Source organism: Cinclus cinclus, chromosome 2, assembly GCF_963662255.1.
Source record: "Cinclus cinclus chromosome 2, bCinCin1.1, whole genome shotgun sequence".
NCBI lineage: Eukaryota > Metazoa > Chordata > Aves > Passeriformes > Cinclidae > Cinclus > Cinclus cinclus.
The window spans coordinates 110533488-110557961 of NC_085047.1; the positions used below are offsets into that span (position 1 = coordinate 110533488).

General features: G+C 37.5%; 1 protein-coding gene across 5 annotated transcripts in view; it reads right to left on the reverse strand.

Annotated features, from left to right (window-relative positions):
* The window catches only part of CASK (calcium/calmodulin dependent serine protein kinase), a 183846-nt gene that overhangs the window by 28906 nt on the left and 130466 nt on the right, over positions 1 to 24474 (reverse strand). For all 5 annotated transcript variants that reach the window (XM_062515189.1, XM_062515186.1, XM_062515191.1 and 2 more), the window contains 5 exons: positions 21424 to 21545; positions 6760 to 6837; positions 5346 to 5426; positions 736 to 924; positions 163 to 241 (listed from right to left, as the gene is read on the reverse strand). In XM_062515189.1, the coding sequence (XP_062371173.1) occupies positions 163 to 241; positions 736 to 924; positions 5346 to 5426; positions 6760 to 6837; positions 21424 to 21545 (549 nt within the window). The remainder of the gene's footprint in view (positions 1 to 162; positions 242 to 735; positions 925 to 5345; positions 5427 to 6759; positions 6838 to 21423; positions 21546 to 24474) is intronic.

Consider the following 24474-nt stretch of genomic DNA (forward strand, 5'->3'; position numbering starts at 1 on the left):
CAACTGGACAATAACTAAAGCAGTTAGCAGGAGCCCATGCAGGCACACAGGAACACTGCTATGGAATAGCAGCAATCAAAATCAGGAGAATGTACACAGTTTGTACAAAAGATTCTAAAAAACCTGTGTTTGAAGACAAAACCCTTCATGAGATGTCATTACCTTGCCGGTGAATCATTCCTCCGTGCATAATTCTTGCCACAATGCAGTGGTTCAGCTCATTCATTTTTAAAGTGATTCCCTAGGAAAAAAGAAATGTTTATACTTTTAAAATAGAACATTAAAGCACTGCGATTCTTGAGTGGTTAAGGATAGTCATGTTTCCTGAAAGCTTGGAGGCAGGGTATAAATTTTAAGATTAAAATAAAGTCTTTGTTACTCACTTGAGGAGCAATAAAACCAGATACCATTTTTAAGTGAGGATGCAGTACTTCAACATACGGGTATATAAGGATCTGGTTTGTTTAGAAAGGGATTTTATACTGAAGTGCAAAGGCTCCAGTTGGGTATAAGGACTAATTTGCTGTAGCTGCTACAAGATTTCTTTTAAACAAACCCAGCCCTGGCGGCACAGCAGCACTGTGAGCGCACACAAAACATTTCAAGGATGATAAATATCCACAGCGGCTGCTGAACTGTTCCCCACCTCACAGCGAGGATACTGACACTACAACCATTACAGCACTGGTGCTCACCAGCACAGAGACAAGGGGAATAGTGATAGTGCCTGCATACCATGGGCTCATCCGTGTTCTTCTGGAACTGCACCAGGCGGACCCGCGTTACGTTCTCCATGTCCATGTCGCCGTTGGCGCTCTCCGGGGAGTCCCCGTTCAGGTAGGGAGAGGTGGGAGGAGGAGTAACTCTCAGAGCTTCGTCACTGTAAACTTCATGTGCCACTACATCATGGGTTTGAAGTAAGGCCTGGAGGAGAGCACAGCAACAAAATGTCACGTGCCCATCACCTCCGACGTCCCTCGCTCGTTCCTTGTAGGTGTTTTTAAAGCTTTACAGAAAGTCAAGGAAACCCAAGGCGTTTGTGCCCCATTTCCTATTGAAGAACTTTTCCCTCAAAGGAGTCTCAGATAAATGTTCAGACTGCTAATGCCTGCACACACACTCTGAGACTAAAACCTGTGCGAGTTAATGTGATTTTTACTGTAGGTACTTCAGTGAGAATGGTGCTGGAGGGTGTCAGAGTGAATCCATCCTCATGTGCATGGACAGAGAATCAGGAATCCCCCTTTCTGTACAAACCATTCTATAATGATTACTCCAGTAAAATGGAAAGCTACTCAGATAGATCCCATGGTATTTCATTCTAACAAAGGCAGACTGTAGATCAATACCTGAATAGCTTTCAATAACTGAAAGAAGGAAATACTGTTTTTTGTTGTTGTTGTTTACTATTATAATTGCTTTCATACACTCCCCTTCCCCTAGAACCTGGACCCAGCACCACCACCCTGAGTTCACAATGCTTGACGAAAATTAAGTGCGCAAACCAACAAACTGCTAAAATATTGCTTCATTAGCTTTCACCAGATATTTCAGCAGCACTTCTAAAGCATACCATGTTATAAAAGGTAATTTCTTAAAAACCTTTTGTTCCCATTTATCAAATCTATTTGGAACTACAGCTAGGAAGTCAGCACTATAATGATAGAAAAGAATTCCCTAAACTAACAATGCTTTGGTCACATTCCCTCCCATTTTTCCAGTGTTTCAAGCCCATCCACACACATACTCTTTTTAGTTAATTACTAACCTTCATCTGCATTTCCTATTTTTCATCTTATTTTGTCAGCCTAAGATCAAAGTTACAACAATTCCCCTGCATTAGCCTGCACTACTGAAGCAACATTTTATATTAGAGACCTGAACCATATAAGTAAGTTCAATCACATTAACAATATTTAATTAAAATTCGATTTATTTGTGTGTCCATTTATGTGTGGTTACTCCAGTGTAGGTTAATGGTTAGACACAGTCACCTTGGAGGTGATTCTGTCCCCCTACCTGTATCTGTTACACTCTCCATGCTTTAATATTACATTTCTTATATAATCCAGGTTCTTACATTTTTAACACATCAAATAATTGTCCACCTTTGCATTATTTTTAGCAATAATATTCACCTTGTAAGAGGTTAAAATATGGCACTTCCAGCATTTTTAAAGGTCCACAATTATATTAAATAACTTCTGAATATGTTCACAAAAATGAACACTAATTCAAAAGTACATTAAAAGTACAGCAAGCTCAATTTAATATTGAAAACATTTAACAGAAAGATTCCTACTGGACCTTACTTAAAGACGCCAGTTTTCAGGCATTTCTGCTAATTTTGATAATGTGTTTTTTTTCCCTGTTTTTCCTTTGCAGAACATGATAATCCTGCTAAAAAAATTAGTTTAATGAGAACAACTGCTTTCAACTGTACTGCAGGATCTCTGTCTACAGAGAACAGAACAGGAAGGCATATGCTGATGGATAAAACTTCAATATGTCATTAAGCAAAAGACTCCTAGCAAATATTTCAATTGCTCCAACATACAGAACTTCTAAAATAGACTCCTTTACATATGAAAGTGGCATATTTGAAAATCTACTGAAAGTTGTGTAATGGAATAAAAGCTTTTTGAAACATGTACATACATAACAAATGAGGTACTGACAATGCATTAAGAATTCTTACATTAATTATCTACTGAAAGACCTTCATGCAAAACTTACCTACATTATATTAAGTCAAAATGTTAAACATGCACAGAATAAATTGATAATTTATTTCTGTAGCCATAAGGCACATAAGGGGCAAAAAAAATTAGAACAGAACACCTTGAAGATCTGCTACAAACATGCTTTACCTGCTTTGGTTTTGTAAAGGCCTGCACAGTTTAACCCACTAACAACTGTGATTAACTAAATAAGACAGATTGTTTGTCTTTTTTCTTCTGACTAGGAATACACACTAGATTAAAAATATACTAAAATAGCCCATTAACATACAGGTGTTAATGCACACTCCTACTTATTACACCTTATTGGTTACTGAATTAATAACCAGAGTCTTGGTCTGTAACACCTGGCAAACACATGGAGTGTGGGCTGACATTATTGGTTTATACAATTATTCCCTTTCCTAATAGTTTCCTTTAAAATACAAAGGCTTTCACTCTGAAGGAAAGTTTAGCAGAATGCAATAAATGTAAGAATTTATCCCATAAAGGTGCATCTGGGAGCAGGAGTGGGAATGATAGAGAGGATGGAGTTGTCCCTTTGGCATCTGGAGACTGTGCTATCTGCAGGTGTGAATCCACACCAGCTTATGCTGGTTTGATTACTACTTTACATTCCTCCCTAACATGAACTGTTTCTGTTCCCCTGCTCATTCTGGCTCTGGCATCATTCCTGTTTATTCTGCATTCTTTTTACTAAATGGTTAGTTTGAGATTTTTTTTTTTGAGTAATTTTGTAGTACTTCAGCCCAGTGCTGAACATTAAAGTGCAGTTCTAGATGAATGCCACAACTACAAGGGAGAAGATGAAAGATGGGGAAGAGGGATGGTGGGACTTCACCAACTGGGAATTTAGCCTGGGATATCACAGACTCACTTGCTGAAATTATTCCTCATCAAAAGTATGCTATGGAATTGCAGCTTATTCCTTATGAAAAATACTTCTAGATTTGCAGCAAAAGAATTCTGACAAATGGTTTTAGATTTATGAGCGTATCAGAGATGCCTAAAACAGAGGATATTCAACACAATTTTCCTCTCACTTGATTTGATACATGAAATTTCTATATACCACAATCACTTTTATTGATGCCTACTCTAAAAATAAATTATACCTAAATAATTCTCTTTCTCCACAGTGCTTAATGTTTTAGCAACACTGTGGGGTAACCACCCACAAAGTAAATCAAATGAACCTGTCAGATTCCAAATGAAGCTGAGTATCAGAGAAAGGGTTTTTTTTTTAAAAAAATCTTTCTTACAATATGGCCAAGTACCATTCCACCTTGTTTTATGTTCTATTTCAAGCAAGTGCTCCTGTTAAATGTTGAATCAGAGCTCTTACAAACTTTAGGACAGGATAGGTACAATCTCCAGGGGAAAAGATCAGCGTTGCTGAATGGGCACAAAAAGTCCATGTCTACATTAGCAATTAGTGCAGTGAAATATGAATGAACCAAAAAGTAAAACAACTGGATTAGCCTGGACCTGATGTACACACTGAACACATTGCAGGAGATTTTTCTTCTGACCAGCTTCCAACTTGCCCTGTGGTCAGAGTGTCCATCAGCTGCTGGACTACACTGTCTCCTGGCCCACATTTCACTTTAACTTTATCTGAAAAAAGTTGTTTTGCATGCTCTGAGACCCTTAGGTGACACAAACCAAACACTTGTTAAGGGGCAACCAGGAGATTCACTTTAAAAACATGTTCTGATCTGATTTAAAGTACAAAAACAAAAGTAGCCAAACCTATAGGGGCCATCAAAAGAACACACTGGGACATGCAGCTACCCAGATTTCATCTTATACCTGAAGAGGAGGTTGGTTTCAGCTCACTCTTTCCTGGAAATTATGTTTATCCTTCAGACTTACAGTAATTCAGCTTTCAGGTGGGCAAATTCCACAAAGCCCCCTGCACATAATCCTCGTGTTAGGGAAAGTCAAATTCATGATTTTAAGCTGATAAGAGTGTATAGCAGATTAAAGCAAACATGGTAATTTCTCAATTTATGAACTTCACCTACAGCATAAACAAAAGAAATCCTTAAAATTAATGGACTTCAGCAACTTGCACCAAGTTAACAAAGCAGTAACATCCCTGAATTTAGGACAATTATTGTCCTCAAACTGGATCTGGGAAACAGACACAGTAAGTGTTGACACGTAACACAAACTCAACAGACTGTATGAAGTACTGATTTATTGTAAAACAATATTAAATAAACACTTATTTTGCAATGAATTCACACCTTTACCCTAAGACCACCTTTGGAAAAAGAAAAAGGAGGATCCCAACTCTATCTATGGACATCCAAGAAGATTCATTCTTCTTTCCACGTGCAACACAGACCTCCAAGAACACAGTGAAACTGCTCCATAATTACATGATTCCAAACTGCTGACAGTTTTCAGCACAGTCATGAGGACCAGTAGTAGCAGCAATACTAATTCTTTTACCAGAGCAGCAGCTTACACTTACTAATAGGTGTACTGTATGCAGTTCTATCACATGCAGATTTTAAGCATTTACTGAAGTTTTCTAACATAAAGAATATTAAAAAAAATTAAAAAATAGCCCAAACAAGAGTAGGATCTGCTTACCATGAAATGAGGTTGTGTTAGAATACGCTTTAGCTCCTTTGCATCATTGTTCTCTGGGTAACATGAAATTTCTTCCAATACCTGTAAAATAAGCAGGAGAAATGCCCTACTGTGACTTTTTTTTAAAAGCTGTTGAAGAAACAAAACCCCTCACTGCTCAGTCAGAGTATCCCCAAATGATTATACAAACCAACATTTTTGGCACAGGAAAGGGTTTAAGAGAATGTGCCCCCACCCAGCCACCCCAAGAGAATAATATACCTTGTTCCAATATTCTCTCTGAAAGAGATTAAAGCAGAAATCTGGAGAAAACAGGTTTTGGGGCTTTTTTTTTTTTCTTCCCCAATTGACAGCGTTCCTCCAACACTGAAATATGTGGGGACAGGAATGGAGTGCTAACAGGTGACACACAAGACCTCCACCATTTGCTGCTTTCACACATGGTCTCAATTTACTTAAACATTTGGCTTAAATGCAGAATTAAAAACACTCATAAAACTAATTGTTAAAGGACCCCAAGTCTAGGTGGGCCATCTGCTGAAATGCTCCCAAGCTTCTGATTTTATAAAATTTGAGCCACTTTATCACTGGGAAGGAAGAGTAAAGAAACTTTAACTCAATTTTGCAACTTGATTCTTATACCTTAATTTTCACATGCACCTAGTTGGGCAATGAAAGCAGAGTATTTTACTTCTAGAAGCACCCCCAGGATTAAATGACAGCAAATTCTGCAGCACAGGACTTGAGGGCATCTATCAATGTGACTTTAGTATGTAGAGTTTTAAAGTCTTCCTCCCTGAATAGCACAGTAAACAGTGTTTTCCTATGACATAACCCCTAACAACTGCACAATTTTTTACTGATTATGCATAATACAATGGGTTTGGGTTTTTTACTGCTGACCACAGATAAGCAAGTAACTTACTGTTTGCAAGGTATAAGAATTAAGAGCACCTGTGTCTATCTTTGGTCTTAGAGAGCCACCTTCATTGCATTTCCAAGTCTGCTCTTCACAGACCTATCTATGATATAGATTGGGGTTTTTTCAACTTAAAAAGCTGATACTTCAAAATATTTCTTTCTGTGATTAAATTTTATAAACAGATTTCTGCTGCAGATAAACAACCTGAACAGGAATGATACTGAAATTACCCAACAGGAGTGCTCCTTTTAACACCACTATTGTTGAAGAAAAGGTTAAATCATTAAACTGAGTAATATTCATAATCCTTACACAGATAATGTAATTCTACAAGTTTATGCAACTTGTTACATAACTTGAGTAACCAGTGGTAGCATTCCAGAAATAATTCGGATAATGAGCCAGAATACACATCTTAATGAAGAAAAATAAGTTACAGTTTAAATACAATCAACCTTTTAAAGTACAAAAAACATACTTGAAACCCATTACCTCTTTGGCTCTCTGTACAGCATCACTTGGAGGATTCCTGATTTGTGGTGAAGATTTTGTGTTTATTTTGTCATAAAGCTGAAATAACAAGAAAACAAACTACTGAAATCATATGCTATTTTACATAAACTAGTGAGTGTTTACAATAGCCTGCTTATGTTACCAGGATTCGGATGACTGTTAAACTGCAAAACCCACAGATGTTCTGTATAAAAAATCTAGCAGCCTAGGGTTTTGGCTTTTAATTTTTAAACATTTCCTGATTTGAACAGTGCCATAGATTCAGGGTTCATAGGATGACATGGGAAAGTTCAAGAGGTTAAGGGCTTCTGCAAGCCTCCCATGCTTTTGCCACAGAGTTACAGAAACTATATTCTTCTACTAGAAGTGAACCTATGAATCTTGAATAAATGCTATAAACCAAACATTCTGCTATAAAATCAAGTTAACCTGCATATCTGACTTTTCCCAATAAATCAAAAGCATCAAACATGCTGAACAGTAATTTAAATAAATCTTGGAATATGGGAAAATACTCTTGAAGACAGAATGTTACAAAAGCCAAATACTCAGAGAACAGAAAAACAAACCTTCCAAGAATGGACATTCATAAAAAGGGTAACCTTATTTTACTAACATTGTCTGTTAGACAGAAGAATGTAATTTTATTTAAACAGGCTACTACAAACCTTCCACATTAATTTTCTTTTAAAAAACATTAAACTATACAAAGCACAATGGAAGAAAGATCTTTCTTCAAGTTTCAAATTAGGCATAAGATACTATGGGCTCTTTTTCATACAAACCTAACAGACTGTGCATGTTTTAAAGGAATACACGTATACTTAAGAATAAACAGGTACTGTAATAAGCAGTATTTTCAAACCAAACCTTGTGGCTTACATTTCAAGCGATATTAAGATGGTCATGCCTGTAATTATTTTCTAATCTTTTTAGACTATTTCTTTGCTTTTATATATATATATATATACATATATATAACATTTTTATGGAATTCAGAGACATTTTTATCACAAGGGTGGTGAAACACGGCAACAAGTTGCCCAGGGAAGATGGGGAATCTCTCAACTTTGGAAATACTCAAAAGTTTCACTGAAATTCAAACTACTGGATGCAAAAAAGCATTCAAAATACAAAAGTGCCTCTAAAACCTTCAGCAAATCCTAATACTGCCAAGGATGAGGTGACAAGAAAGCACCATTTAGGCTGCTCAGCAAGGAGTGCTCAGGAGCTTCCTCTGGGAAGTTCACAGCTCCATTGCTTGGCTTAGAATGGCCTTGGATGTTTGAAAAAGGGAATCTTGCCAGGACACAGAACTGCCCTCTTCTCTTTCTCACACGACATGAAATACCATTCAATTTTAGCAGATACATAAACTGTCTTAAATGCAAGACAACATCACCATCACTATCCCGGGTTAACAATTAATAAATATGTTGAACATTTCAAGCCCATACACAACTAAGAACAAAACCAGCAAACAGTGTCAATTCCAAAAAAACATTCCCTGCAGGACAGTTACACCACTCTCTTGGGGAAAAGAAAAGCAGGAAAGTCAAGCTAAATGCAATAACTTCACCTTGTACTGCAAGAACACCACTAAACTCCAGGATTTAAGCAGCCTTGACCACTATTGAAAGCTTTGAGATAAAAGCTTTCTGCTAGCTAGTAGTTCAGGAGATGTTTTATTTGCGTACACAATTATTTGTTTTATATTTTCTGAAATAAATTAACAAAATCTACCCAAACTCCAGCAGCTGCAAATGACAAATGTACCACCCTTCTACGCCTGTTAAGAAACTGCACTGAGCACTGAACCAAAACACAGCAGAAAATGCATGATACCCACCATGAATATTATTGAACGTCATTTTCCATTTTATGGTAATGAAAAGTTACCTTAAAAATATTTGTTAGTTATCTCTAGCACTGGTTGAAAAGCTAAGTTGCTGAAATCCCTTGTTACTGTGACCCAAAACAACCAGCAGTTCACAGAAACAATTTTTTCCCCACTAACATGGGAGAGTTATCTTCTGAGATTAGGAAGCAGGCAAAAAGAAAATTAGGGAGCAGAGTTCCTCAAAAAAATGTTTAGAAAAAAAAAAATCAAGGCCAAGTTCAGACTAAACAAGAGTGCATTTGTTTTTTCCACAGCACCTTCATGTTGAGGCATGGCACTTAAATTTCATCTTCTAAATTTCATCTTCTGCTTACTGAGGTTTGCTTTGAAGGCACCAAACTATTAAGAGGAACTCTGACAGCACTTAAAAGAAAAGCCTACATATTTGCATTAAGATTTAAGGATGATATATAACCCAAGGCAAGGGATCTATTCATTGTGGAGCCAGAACATGACCTCACCCAGAGAAAGGATGTGGATTTGGTAGGTTCACTGGCACAAGGAGATCTCCTTTTGAAATGGCACACTGTAAATCAAGTTAGTTCATGGAGGTTTTTTTGCAAGAGGAGCAAACCTTATAATGTGCATTAATGCACAAGGACTGGTGAAGCAGTCCTGCCTCCTTTGCAATCTTTGAAAAAAGACTGGTTTTGCAATACTTTTCAGCATTTTTGCACTTAAATACTAGCTATAGCAAAAGCAATTTAGAATTAAGGAATTTACAGCTTACGTAATTAATTTATGAAAGCATTTGAATGTAGAGGTTTCATTCAGACACATTAAAAAGAACACTTGCTCCCTTGGATGAAAGAATCTAACACAGCTTTACATGAGTGTTTTACAAAGTGTATAAGTAAACTTTGAATGAAACCTGTTTGCACACATCATAGATTAAAGTGAACCTTAATTACAGTTACCGCCAGGCTCTTTATGCTCCCTGTGGTAAAGAACACATTACTTTGTGCAGTTAGCTACATTTTAATCACAGAAACCCATCCTGTTCACATTGCTCTCTCCTTTCAGCAGCCCTGCAAATCTAAGTCCTACAGGGACCACACCAAAGGTAGATTTTTGTGGAGCAGAATGAATTGGCTCATTCTTCACTGTCCTCTACAGAAAGCTTTTCTATGCAATACCAACAGACTTACAGCAATACAAAATGTGTGCCCTAATCATGGGCTTTCTTTTTGCTGGGAGTCTCTATTTTCCAGCAAATAACTCTGCCCCCTCAGCCCAGGAACCCAACCTCCAACAATTTCACTCAGCAACATGCATAAACATATAAATGAAAAAAAAAAACCTAATATATTTTAAAAAAGTAAAATGCCACAGCATATGTAACTTTTGGCATTTCCAGACTTTTGAATACCTTGCACCTCAGTCTTACTGGTCAGCCTCATTTATTCTGCATTTCCTAGAAAGACAGTTGAAATTGAGAGCTTGCTCTAGACAAGATTAACAATCCCGACTGATGTATTAACAAAACTTGACATAACAAAGAGATATTGACATTATAGCTAATGAACAGAATAGCACTACTTATCAAAAACAAGTTTTGATTTAACTTTTGCATGCTAGAACACAAAAGCTATGAAGAGAATACCCACAAGTTGAGTTGCTATCAGCTGACCAGCTTTTGCAGTGTCGAGACTTTTTGTCTTCTGCCTGTACAAAGGGAGCTCGTCTCTTCTGATATTTAAAGCAGACAGCCCAAAGCCTAATCCACAATCAGGCAGGCGAGACAAAACAACAAACTCTTCTCTTCTGACTAGTTTTTCAGATGTGCAGAAATTCCTTTTTAACCACTTCTTATAAGAGGAGTCAGAATACCATCCCAATGCAACCCCCATTCAATGTCACAGTGAAAAATTTAGGTATGCCACAAGTAGCAGGAATTCATCCCCACTGCCTGGTGTGACCTGGACTGTAATAAAGATCAGATCACACAGTGAAATCAGTAAGTACTTTATCTACCCAAACCTCGAAGCTTCTGTGAGGCAAATGAGAAACTTCTTAAAACAAGAGCTACTGAACTGCTAGAGCATAAAACCCCCTGATCATTCAATACAAACACACATTTTGTAGGGATCCAGCTGTAATTCAGACCAGATACTTGGCTGACAACCTCACATATTAAACCCCCACACTGAAACATCTGAAAATAATCATTATGATATGTCCTTATATATTTAACTTTCTGGACAGTTTAGCCACAGGCAACAGAGTGATATTAGAGGGCTGTTTTTCATCACTTGCAGGTTTTGAACCATCTCAAAAATTCTCATCTGGTGGTTCTGCTCTTTGCACAGCAGCATTTACTAACAAAGAGTTTTTTTGCTCTACCTCCCTCAGCTCCCTATCATGGTTCACCATCCACCCCAGAGGTTTCATGTGCTCAGAGACTGAAAGAAATTCACAACCCACTGAATAAATAATACTCACAAGCAGCAGTATCAAAGAATGGCTGAAGTTAAAGGGCCAATTAGATAAATTCTAGATCACTTCACTCTTTCTTCTGCCAGTTCTGTTTCACATCTGCTTTTCCATGCAAAATATTATAATGTTCCCATGGGTGCCTCTTTCCCTGGGATTCTAAGCACTCAGGGAAACATCCCTGAAGCTAATAACTCCTATTGGAAAACACAGAGTAGCAAGGTCACAGCAGAGGCCTTATCTTCAACTTCGTTTAAAGACAGTTTACTCTTTCAAACTCTGTTCTCCACTGTTAAAGACTGTGCATGAAGTTCATTTTTACCATTCTAGCATCAGAGACCTAACATTTTCTCCCCAGCATAATTCTACAGAATGTGTTACAGCTCCATCCTGTATCCAAGTCCAAAGCATCTTTCATACTCTACTTTGTGCCTGCTAGAGCATTATAGGTTACAGCCCTCCACAGCTTCAAATCTTCTTCTGTCATACACTCACTACAGAAGAGGAGCATGATCAACATTTGCATTCCAGTTCCTCACCCAGTGAAATGCTGAGCAATGCACACAAAACTAATTCAACAAAAGGGTTCAGGAAGCAGTTTATCAGCTAAAATGAAGATTCCCTGAGTGTTCACAGAAGACAGTCTGAACCAGAACATTAATTCTGTCTGAATAAACAAGTGTTTGTTTCTGTCATGACCCAAAACTGGCAGCTGCCAAAACTGCAGCTTGTTACTGGAAGCACTCAAGACTTTCAGTAACCCTGACAAGGGTTACTCAGATTTTGAAATACTCAATTCCTCTGCGTATATTCACATTCAAGCAACACATGAAAAATCTTTCCAGTAAAGAATGCTGCAGCAGCAACTGGACCCTGAATTTTAATTTTAAGTTCATTTCCCGTGACAGAACCGAAATACATACTCTTCAAATTTTTAGAGAAACTTTTATCTGCAAAAAGCAGGCCAAATGCACCTTTTTTTTTAGAAGTTATCTATATTCTTACAATATTCATAATGTGTCCTTTAGAGCAGAGTTACACTTGGTGCTACCTGTATCAGAAATAAACATAAAACCAGATTTTCTTACACCTTTACCTACTACACCTAAGAGAAAATGATGCCAGCTGTACTCAGGCAACCCTATGCAATTTCAGTTTTTACTTGAAGCTGCCTTTTCTTTCTTTTTTTTTTTTTTTTTTGGATCATTCATCATTTGGGCTTCTTCACTTGTTTTGTTATAAACCAAAACATAACTTTTGGGAGGAAAGAACAGTGGAGAGAAACTCAACTGGGCAAAACCAGTTTTCTCTGTGCATTAGTTCAGTTCCCACTGCACATGACTGGCAAACAAGTGGGTTCCAGAGAGCAAGAATGACAAACCTCACTGCACAAACCCTGAAATTTTGATACATCAGTGAAGCTGAATGCCAACTGGAGAATGTTTAATACATACTAACAGGTTGTGTATGACTGTATTTCTGAGGCACACAGAACATAATACCTGTTTCTCATGGGTCAGTGCCTTGCTATGGGAGAAGAAGGAGACATATGAACTGACCTACTTCAAGAACTGATAGAATGAAATTCCTGACCCTTCAGTGTGTGTACATGACAACAGACTGCCTGTCAGATGTAGTCCTACTGAGCTGTCAGAACAGCAACTTAGCAAAACACAAATGATGAAGGTTTATTTTGCTGCAGATGAACATAATTAAATGACAGGTGAGAGATAAGGTATTACTTTAGTCAAGGCAGAGCCCTGCTATGATAGGAGGGACATCCCCCAGCCACAGCCAAAGGACTGTGTATGTACTGCCTCTGTAGTGATCCAAAGGGTAAAAAGGATCCCAGAAAGATCCTCTTCACTGCCTTCACAAGGTCTGTCAGTGGCAATCTGAGAGCTGTAAAGAAAGCACAGAGCCCTTCACTGTGTCAGCAACAGGAAAAGATGCCTGTGGCATTAGACATTACCAGTCAATATTTTATCATGTGTGTCCTCTACTGACATACTTTGTATGCTTGGAAACATGAGGGGAACTAGATGGTTAAGGTAAAGAACATTGAAAAGGTTTTTTTATCCTGTTATGTAGCTATATGTTGGCACACCTGTTGTACATCTTTTGATCAAAACCTTAAAAAATGAAAATGCATCCAAGTTTAAATTCTCTCCAAAGGTTATAATGCTGTAGCAAAACTGTAGGCAGGCATGAACTGTGGGGAAATCACACAAAGGTCAGTCTGAAACAAAGACTACTCAAATCTCTGCAGCTCCACAGACTGATACAGTGAAAAACAGATTCAAGAACACATTTATGCTTCCATTGGTTCAGACCCCACAGATATTCAGTAGTATCTGACTTGCATATTCTATTCTTTTACAAGGGGCAAAGTTTGTACCTTCAGTGTATGTGAGCTACAAACAGGTTTTAGTTCCGTTGTAGAACATATTCCTTTTTAGCAGAGATTATCAAGTGCTGTGCACTTCGTAAAATCCAAGCCTTAACACTTCAGAGGCAGCTGAGCCAAGGAAAGCACTGTATTTGCACAAAATAAACTCCAGGGTGGGTGCATTTCTTCCCCCACAACTGACTTTTTGGATTGTTCCTCTGGATTTGCTTCACAGTTACCAAGAAAACTTTATTTATTTCAAGTTGTCTCACAGAAGTACTGATAATGAATGGTTATGCTACTCCTCAAAATCACAGCAGACATTATTTTCTTCTATTTAATTTCAGGTGTCCCTAAATGCCTCATTCATGTATGATGAACCCAGACTCCAGTGTCTGACATCATTTTATTCCCTCACAAAGTAGGACTCTAACCTAGTAATTTGTCTCCTATTTTAGGGAAAACCCATATTAATATTCATCATAAAAATTTTACTGACTGCAGAAGCTGCAGTTCTCCACAAGTGACAGCAGATGTTAAAGACATGCCAGACAGTACACAGATGCAACCAGATTTCATTCTGTTCACACTGCAAATGTTTTAACATATTTTGCAAAGATGAAAAAAGCCAAACTAGGATGAGATAAAGGTACTGCTTTGCATGTGGCAGTACCAACAAAACCAGCACAGAATTTGGAAAACCAATGCAATAAAATTCAAAGGTCCCATTTTAAAAAGCAGAACACTCAAACACTGAAACGTACCAGTAGTAGTGTTGGGAAAAACTTGGGCTTAGAACACTATTTCCCAAGATACTCCAACATACTAGTGACTTCAAGAACACAAAAAATCCCATTATTTCAGTAACAGTGATTTTTTTTTTTTCTTTTTTACTGCATCAGATATAATTGAAGCTGATCTTAACAAAACCAAGGCAAAGCACTTTTTAGAGAGGACAGCAATGCAGCTGGTCAGATAAAAGTAAACGTAAAAGACACTGAGGTGCTGGAAGGAGTTTAGATAAAGGCACTGGTAAAGGGAGCAGAAATGTAAATAGGGGAGGAGAGAACTTGGGGTGTTTAGTCTGGAGAAAAGAAGGGTCAGAAGAGACCTTATCACTCTCTGCAGCTCACTCAAAGGAGTAGAAAACTGGGGGTTGATCTCCTCTCCCAAGTACCAAGGGATAAGTCAAGAGTAAATAGCCTTAAGCTGTGCTAGGGAAGGTTTTAGATTAGATATCAGGGACAATTTTCACCAAAAGGTTTATCAAGCACTGGAACAAGCTGTCTGGTGAAGTGGTGAACTAGGCAGTGTTGGCTTTACAGCAGACTTGATGACCTTAAAGATTTTTTCCAAACTAAATGATTCAATAAGCACCAGGAAAAACTACTCCCTCAATACAGAAGGGCTTTACAAAGACGTCTGCTCCATGGACAACACCTTGCTACACCCCACAGAACAACCTTTGCTCCTGTCTTTCCCTGACCTTTCAATATGGACTAATAATCAAGAACAGGAACTAACAAAGTTGAGTTAGGCTTAAATGGGCTTAATTCCCAATCCTGATGGCCAAAGCTCCTTGTCAGGGTTGGATCATCACCCTGAAGAGAAAATATTAATGACCACAAAACTCATTCTAGGTGGTACAGAATGCATAAACTAGTTAAATCCACAATAACTAACAAGAACACAGTTCCTCCCCTGCTTTGTGACATGGAGCTCACCTTGCACCAGGAGGTGCTAATGCTGGAATTAACAACTATTTTTGTTTCTAACCATTCACATACATTTTCTGCAAGGATCTTCTGAGAATAAAAAGACACTGCAGTGAGATCACCAGCACCTAGAACAGCCAGCATGCCCCAGCCAACTACCTGAAGGACTGGAAGAAGGAGGCATGAGGGCTGACTGAATTCAGAGACAGAAGCAGAGTTCACTGGGCTGTTTGCACATTGCCTTTGGGTTTTTGGATGTGAACTAAGTGCAGACTGAAATATCACTCCAAAGTTAAGCTCCCAGCACTAAGAAAGCTGAAGCATTATTCAAGATTTGTGGCCCAGGTGCTGCAACATTTCTTTATTTTTGTAATTTCTCAGAGTAGATTCCAAGCTCTTGGAGAAATAATAAATCTAAGAATCTGAAGGTTTATAAGGAAAAAACCCCAAACACAGCAGGTAGCTCTTATGGTTAAAAAGGAACTTGAACTACACACAACACAAGAAGTGAAGAAAATGTAGAAAGTTAAATATGAAATAGATCCTCTTTATCCCACGACACTATCAAAATGTTCCACAAGTGTCAGGAATACAATGATACTGTTCTTTGAAGTATCAGGGCCCAGTAACTTAAAAATACACTGAAATAATGGGAATTTTTAGTTCCACATAAAAAAAGAAGTCTATGGATTTTTGAGTAAGAGATGTTGGTGCATACAGACATGACAGCCTTTTACACAGGGGAGATGACATCAGGCCAAGAAGAAGGGGCTAAGTACTAGAATTTCCATTTAAAGTACATTATCAAGCTGACTTTCAGTTGAGGATTCACCAGATCAGTATCAAGCTTATAAATACTCAAAATGACAGAATATTAGTTAAAAAGAAAACAGGTTAAGCATAACAAAGTAACTCTCCCAGTGTCATGAAGACTGAGCCAGAATTCTGCATTGTTGGAAAACGCTGGATACATAAATTTCTCAAAAATTATGCTCAATTAATATAAAAGTAATTGTTGGCTTATATTTATATTATACTTAAGAGACCCAGTCACTTATCACTATTATATAAATATAATAAAAATGTGGAACTGTATCATAAAAATGTGGAACAACAACACTTTCTGCTCTGAAGACTAAATATAAAATAAATTCCCCATTTAATTTGTAAGGCAGAGGAACAGGAAGAACAAGAAAACAATGAGATTATGTGAGTGGCAAAGTGATCCACCTATCCCAGTAGCAGAGCAAATGAAATGCAAAGGTACGATGGAAGATGAAAATGAAAAGTGTTTCAGAGAATGAGTATGAAATAATGCAGAAGGAATTCCAGGATAGCCTGTGCTTTTTGTGTTCTTTCAGACAGAGCTTCCAGAGAAGTTACCTGTTAGAGAACAAATGCACTGCACTGGTGCTGATGATCCAGCCCACCTGCAGAAGGAATTCTTCCCAATTCTCCCTAAGGCTTGGTCATTGTTCCATCTACACTGCTTGGGAAAGGAGTTCCCATTGCAGTGAGGGACAGTCCCTCCCACTCCCTAGGGCTGAGCACGCTGCCTCTGCACTGGGATAAAAGCCAGATTTGATTCCCCAAATAGCAAGGTGCCTTCCTGCCAACATAGTTTCTTCTAGGGTTTTTTTTTAACAAGTATTTTCCATGTACTTTTGTCTTACAAAGACATAAAATAAAGGACAATTAAAAATATGAAAACAATGTGTTTTAAAAATGATAAAGTATTATTACACTTAAGCATAACATGTTCTAAGGGTCTAAAGCAAGACATCCACAACACACTATGTGATCTGTTTTTGCAAAAGAGAAGCATTCAGGTTTCACTGAAACATGTTCCACCTATAAGTGTTAACAAAATCAGTATTCAAAAGGGTAAGGACCAATGTGCATCCAAAAAAACTCGAACCACACTATGTGATTCACGTAGCAAGTCACTCTCGTTCATATCAAAAAAACAGTAAAACTGGATGATCTAGGAAAATAAGCCTTTTACACACATCTGCTAGTTTTATTTTCTACATAATATGGTAGATATTCCACCAGTCTATTAATTATTTAAAATGAAAGAAAAAAGGAAATTAAAGCATCCTGAAGAAAAAATCAAAATGCTTTTTGCTTCCCCTCCCCTCACCCTTTTTTAAAAAATTCTAAAGTATACCTTAAAATTATTAAAATAATACACTTTGCTCAAAAAAGAGCAGACCAGGGAAAATGTATGGAGAGTTTGAAACACTGTCAAATAGAGGATTAAAGTATCAGCCATGCCTGGATACTGCTGAATAACTGCAACTTTTACAAAGGACTTTTACAAATTTACTGTGCCAACATCCAGACTGGGAGGGTAAACAGAACAAACCAAAATAAACCCAGCAGAAAGCTTTAGCCAACCATGTAAGAAGCTAAACTGAGGTTCCAACAACATTCATTCTAGCAAAAGAGAAAAACTATTTCCTTAAAAGTCTGGACTTCAGGACCAAATCTGTTTGGATGACAGAATTCAAAAGAAATCCTAAGGAAACTCTGAAGAGTGCACAGATGCAGGTTCCTGTGAAACACTACCATGAACAACAAAGGATAACAGACATAGGAGTGAGATTCTCTTGAGAAATCAGAATGCCTTAAATATATGCACTGTGAATATCAATTAAACTCGAAAAAGAAAGAAGTGGCTGCACACACATATATGATACAAATCACCAGTGCAAAATTTATTTAACCTCATTTAGTTAAAACCATACTTGTGTAATGTGTTAGGCCAGCAAAAAGTAAAATAAACTTTCTCGAAAGCTTGCAACATCTCTACGGCAGAAATAACAACACTTACCTCAAGGATTCCACCTATGAAAATAATGTAACAAACTTTTAAAATGAGCAGCCAAAAGACATCAGCCTATAGAACTATCTCTGCCTTGGGACAGACAGATGCAGACAAAGCCAGCAGAGAGGCCCCAGTCACACAAAAGCTGATATTGTTCTCCTGCTGGGTGAAAATCTCACTCGCAAATCCAGCGACATCTGCATTTGGGATCAGCCCAGCCAGGGCCCTGCAGAGGTGACCAAAGCACTCCACTCTACAGCAGAATGATTCCTCTGATCTCCTTCAGTGCAGGCAGCTGCACAAAACTGCAGCTCCTAGGTTTCATCTGAGCAAAGCTCCTCTGATGCACTGACAGAGATGAAACACGATGTGTAAAACTCTTCCCCACTAAGCACAGCCCTGGAGCCCCACTATACTTAGCAAAACAAATAATGATTGAAGCAAAATCTTTTGTCATGACCTCCAAAATTAGAAACTTCTTCACATTTCTTTCTAATATCTTTATCAGCACTGTTGACACAGGACAGCAGTGTGTCCCAGGATGTCTTTCATGAAAGCCAATATAAAAAAAATTAATTCAAGCATTTGATAAGGCTTCTAAAAATCTGTCCACGGTAATAAAAAACTGCTTTCACTACTTAAATTTAACTCTGTTTTTCCATAAAGTTATTTATATACTGTACTGCATTCTTTATCATCTAAACTGGATACTGGAATGAAAGAGTCTATAAAGCTTTATATAGTCATAAACCCAGACATTTCTAAGGGACACAGAGGAATGTCCTATACCATTCACCAAAATTTTGATCACCACACAATTAACAGAGGAAGAAAAAAGAAAAATCTGTCCAAACCAAAGTTACTCTTTAACTTATTAAAAAAAATAATAAAATCAATCATTAAACAATATTTTTTTAGGTAGTGAATATTTCTATATGATTGTTTCTAGAAGGGCCTTTACTTTCTGCAGTAAACACAATTAAGTTTTTAATAATAAATTGTGTAAATTCAGTGTTGGAATTTACAGAGCACTCAACACAAATAACAGGATTCTATAAAATGATGAAAAAAAACATACACTGAAATTATTCAATAAACCCACATCAAGATATGCTTCTGTATTGCAGAATTTGGCTGAGAGCGAATCTTTACGCTCTTAAGTAGCTGGCACCTTTTCCCCTTGTTTGGAACACCTCTGGCCACCAAGTGAAGTGGAAGAGAGTCTTAAGACAGTTATCTAAACAAATTAATCAATTAAAAACTATTGATGGGATGATGCCTTCTGTGGCCTTCAGAGGCACCTGTCCTCATAACACCCAAGTTAATGAATTACTGAGAAGGAAGATTTCTATTTTACGATCTGAAAAAAACCCAACACATGGGTAACTTGCACCCTTAACAAAATGATTGTCCTGTCTTTTTTGGCTTCATAAAAAGTTATTTCAGAGGCAAAATAAGGTATTTCAGCAGCAGGCATGATCTACCATCATGTGCTTAATCTAAAAATAAGGACAGCTCTTGAGAAAGAGTAGGAACATGAGAACAAATTTAACTATGGAAAATGGCCACAGAAGAGGAACAGTAGTTTAATGCAAAGTGACAGCCACAAGTCTGCAACAGAATAGAAAATTCCTATTTAGTGGGATATAATGGTTTATAGGTTACTTGGTCTGGTGGCTTCAGTAACCCCAAATATTCTGAGAGGAACAAACAGACAGAACTTCATCCAAGTGTAACTGGTGATTTTTTCAGAAGTCATAGAAAGAAATAGTAATAGTATTGATACAAAACCAGGAATCAATCTCCCACATTCAAGTTACTGACATAAAAAAGCTACCCTTTCAAATAATACTGTCTGTAACTTGCTTCAGGCTTTAAAATATTTATTTCAGGACACTGCACTCTTTCAGAATTCTATTTTGTATTTTTCTCATCAAAGTATCTTTGGGAAGATTCTGTTATCTCCCTTCCACGTGGCATAATGAAACAAAAATGCTTTTTGATGCCATTTTGTTCTCACAGATATCTTTATAAGGTGCAATTAAATGCAGGCCTTTCTGTTTAGGAGAATGACTGTGATGAAGAATGTGAAAATTGTATGAATTCACTGCTGGTTTTTCTTATTTGAAAAGCTACAGCAGACCATTACAGCAATACCAGGTCATGAATGAAGTACTAGGAACCAGACTGGTACTGTCAAGAGCAGAAAAAAGCAAAAGCATTGCAGAAGTATGAGTTAATGTCTGGCAGACCTGTGATCAAGAAAAATACTGAAACTAAGGCCCCGTGGTCTACCAAAGCCCAAGTGACCCAGGAGTGCATTTTTTAAATTAATCTCATTATGCCACCATACCATTATTTATTTTTCACTGTAGAGTTACCAGAGCATATTTATTCTAAAACTTTATTTGCTTTAAAATAGAAGATGCTGCTCCACTGCAGTGGTTATCCAGTCCCCAGGACTGCAGTACAGCTGGCATCAAGTGAAAGCCCTTAGAACACACCAAACTGTCAGCTCTGGCTCCTCAGTGCCAGCTGCTTTGTTCTACAGACCTGCCACTGCTGTGTCACAGCACTTGCCAAGGTGCCTCTGTGCATTTGTTTCCATCCAGAGTTTTTCCTCAGTGCAAGGTGTAGACTGCTTTAGAAAATGCTGGTCTTGTCTGAAAAGCAAGTCCTCTGTCTTCAACACTAAGTATCCGCATATCCCAGAAAAAAAAATCAGGGAAAGCATTTTTTCTGCTACTTTTTTTGACTTTTATTTTAGACCTCAGTGCTGTGCAGATACAAAGTCATTGACAGCATGATGTGCTTTGGAATCTGCCATTCAGAGAGTGTTTTGGCACTCCATGAAGACACTGCTGCCTTACGGACTAGCAGCTCTCCAGAGCCATAGAGTAATACAGATTTTAGATGACTGAGCCTATTACATACTGTGTCCAAGTGTAAAAGAGAAATGAGCATACCTTGGTGCTTCACACAAAAAATTTCACACTAAGAATATCCCCAGAACTGGCCTAAGTTTAGGGCATTTAATATTAATAATAATAGAACATGTCCAGTTATAAAGCAGCAATGCACATTTAAAATAAAAACGTAAATCTAAATAAAAGAAAATAAAGCGATTCTGATGAATTATTTTAAAGCAAAGCTACTAACTCAAACTCTTAATCACTTACATATTCAAAAACAGTCGATACTGCAATCCTAAAAATGTATTTTTGCATCAAGTGCTGGATGATTCATACGTTCTACAACTAAAGAAATTTATTTTGGTAACCAACAAAAAAAGGTAATATACTCAGGATTAAACAAAACATTATCCAATGAAAACAGATACAGGAATATATTCAAATTTTTATCACAGAAAACTTACATCTAGTAACGTGTGAAGATGCTGATCCTGGAAAACACTGTGAAGAAAATCTAAGTCTTTTTCACTGCAGTCTGTAAGTGCATGAATTTCTTCCAGGCTGTCCAGCACCTGTGAGACTGCTCCTATGGGGCAACAGACAGGGGGGAAAAAAAAAAAGAGAATAAAAAAAATCAATAAAGCAAAGGCTCATGGTAAACTGAACTTTGGAAAAGGAAATGTCTCAATTCATCTGGTACAACTGGAACAGGAGCTTAAATAGCTGGAATTTTACAGGAAAACTCACTGAATAAATTTCACATATATCAAAAGTACTCACAGATAATGTAGTCATACATAAGAAATGGCTTAAAAGGAGAGAGGTTAAAAACCTGATTCTATTAAGCTCAGCTTTGTTCTATTTTAACCTTGCTTCCAACAATGTCTTATGGAGTGACTTGGATTATTGGTCTGTCCTCACCATTCCTACCCCAACCTTCCCTTCTCTTTTGGAACTGGACAATTTCAAATACATACTGTAAAATTTTGAAACACCAGTAAGAATTATTTTGAAATCAAAACAGAAACATTGGTAAAATGAGGAAGAACCAATGCTTTCACAAATATTTTTAAAATCAGCATTGGAATAAAGGAGGGAAGAGGGAGAAACACCTGACTGCTGAATCCTCTGGGGGACAAAAAAGGCTGTAATGTGTTTTTGTTCTGTTTGTTCTGCTTGCCTGGTTATCTCCTACCCAGCTATTACACTTGCTGCTTTTTCACCAGGGCATTGTTTTGGGTCATAGGATGATGGGGATGATTTTTGTATGGCATGGAGGTGACAGAGAAGCGAGGGCCATGGAGACAAAAAAGGAGAAATGGGAGGCACTGTGGAAGGTGGAAGTCCATGAGGAAAAGGTGAACTCTCAGCAGGAGAGGACAAAGAAACACAAGAAAAATCCACAGTAAACCACCCCACTGTAGTTCTGTGTGAAACAACTTGTTTAAAAAACAGAGCATCAGTGGTGGCTGCCACCTGTGTGCTTTACTAGAATGCCAACTCTGGCTTATCTCAACACCCATGGACCATGTCTTCATTTTTTCCACTGTGGTAAAAGCATCTGTAAGAAAGCAGCATATCCAGTGAGAGTCTGCAACAATGCTGGTGATTTGGCAGTGAACTACTGAATGCTGTTTCATAAATAAATTCTTAATTCTGGCTACCCAATTACACACATTCTCTATTTCACTAATTTCTCATCAACATACTTATTCTATTTAGCTATATACATCTGCCTGTGTCTTTTTGACAGGAGAGATAACATCTAAAAATTTGCTGCATTCCTTGAAACTCTATCTTCTATTGCATGAACAATTCTTACCAGTCCTCCTTAACTCAAAGCGTTTTGTACTGCATTTTCAGAATGCAATAAAACCAACATACACAACTGCCTCTTAAACACACAAGGAAAGAAGTTAACTTATTTCTCGGAAAATCTTGAAAAACTGGAATAAACATAATAAAATACACAAAAACTACTATACAAAACTTGCAACCTCATGGCTTAGAAGGAGAAATCAATTACAAATCTAGAAACTCTTGCATCACACTTAGCACAAACCTCAGCCTCAGATTCTCCTCACAGTTCTCTGTACAAGGTTTGAGAACCACAATATCCCCCTCACTCACAACTCATGTCTCAGGAGCAGTAAAACTTCTTAGTTCTCTCCCATCAAGTGTGTCTGACTACTTCTACCTATTTGATGTACTAATTTATATTTTTTAAAATCTGTAGCTGTCAGCAAATTAAAAAAAAAAATATTTTTAGTAGCTGCTGTGCATGAGTCCAGATGCACTGAAAAAGAGAAAAAATTGCTTCCTCTTTGATAATGGACAAGGCTGCTCAGCTGAAAGGAACCATCCACATCCCTCTGCCAGAGACACAGCAGGAAACCTGAGAAAATGTAAGGACTGGGGATCTGCTGGTAAGAGGATGGAGAGATCACAGCTAAGTCCCAAAGGCAAGGGGAAAAAAAAACTACCCAGGCACCCAAAAAGGACTGCACTGTTTCCTTTACATGTTCAGCACATCAATAATTAAAGGCTGACAGACTTAAGAAATCTCCAAGTCTGAAGGAAAGTGCTTGACTTTTCAGGATGCAGTTGGTAGAAGAAAATTTGATAAAATTCTCTTTTATTTCTGCTCCTTTTGTGCTCAGAATTTGAATTATTTTATTTTCAAGCAAAGCTTCTTTTTCTGGGTTCAAAGGCCTTTCTGTGTATTTGGCATATTTAAGGAAAACTCAAGAGAAGAGTCACTTCAGAGGCCTGGGTATCTTAAGAGTCTCTAATACTGCTCAGTGTTACCCATAATCACCAAAACCTGAGCCAAATCTGGAATCAGTGTGAAGTGTCTTCAAAGTTGCCTGCAGTGCTGTGTTACTGTGAAACACCAAATGCTCTGGACCACCACATTTTTTATTTGACAGTATTATTTACTTTGCAAACTTTATTTTGTGGAATACTTTGTGGGCTTTGAAATGGAAATGAAATGAAAGTTATGGTTTTTCAATATTTGTATCTCGACAACCTCTTGAATACTTGGGAATTTGAAAAAATTAGGGGATGGTCTTCCTTTTTCTCCTGTCCACTGGTCACATTGAATAGAAGGCTGTAAAATAAAGTTTCCAAGAATGCCCTTAAGAAATTTGATGGGACTTTCTGACAGTGACTTTGTTAATCTCCCAAATGAGAGTTTTAACTTATGCTTTATGCTTCACCTACTGCCATGCCCCTCACTCCTGTACAAATAATGTGCACCTGCCTAAGAACCTGGCACAGCAGATATATACTGACAGCATGTTAGTACTAAAAAAGTGACAGAACAATTTTACAGGCATTTTTGTGAACACCTGAATTCTCTTTGTTGCAGACATCTGTTAAAAAAGTCCAAAAGTTCCTTTCAGAAGAGTTTAAAATTCAGGGAAGAGATACTACATAAAATAAAATTAACCAACCTTTACAGAACACTGTTGCTAAAAAGATTAATATTCAAGCTAAATTTCTAACCTTTG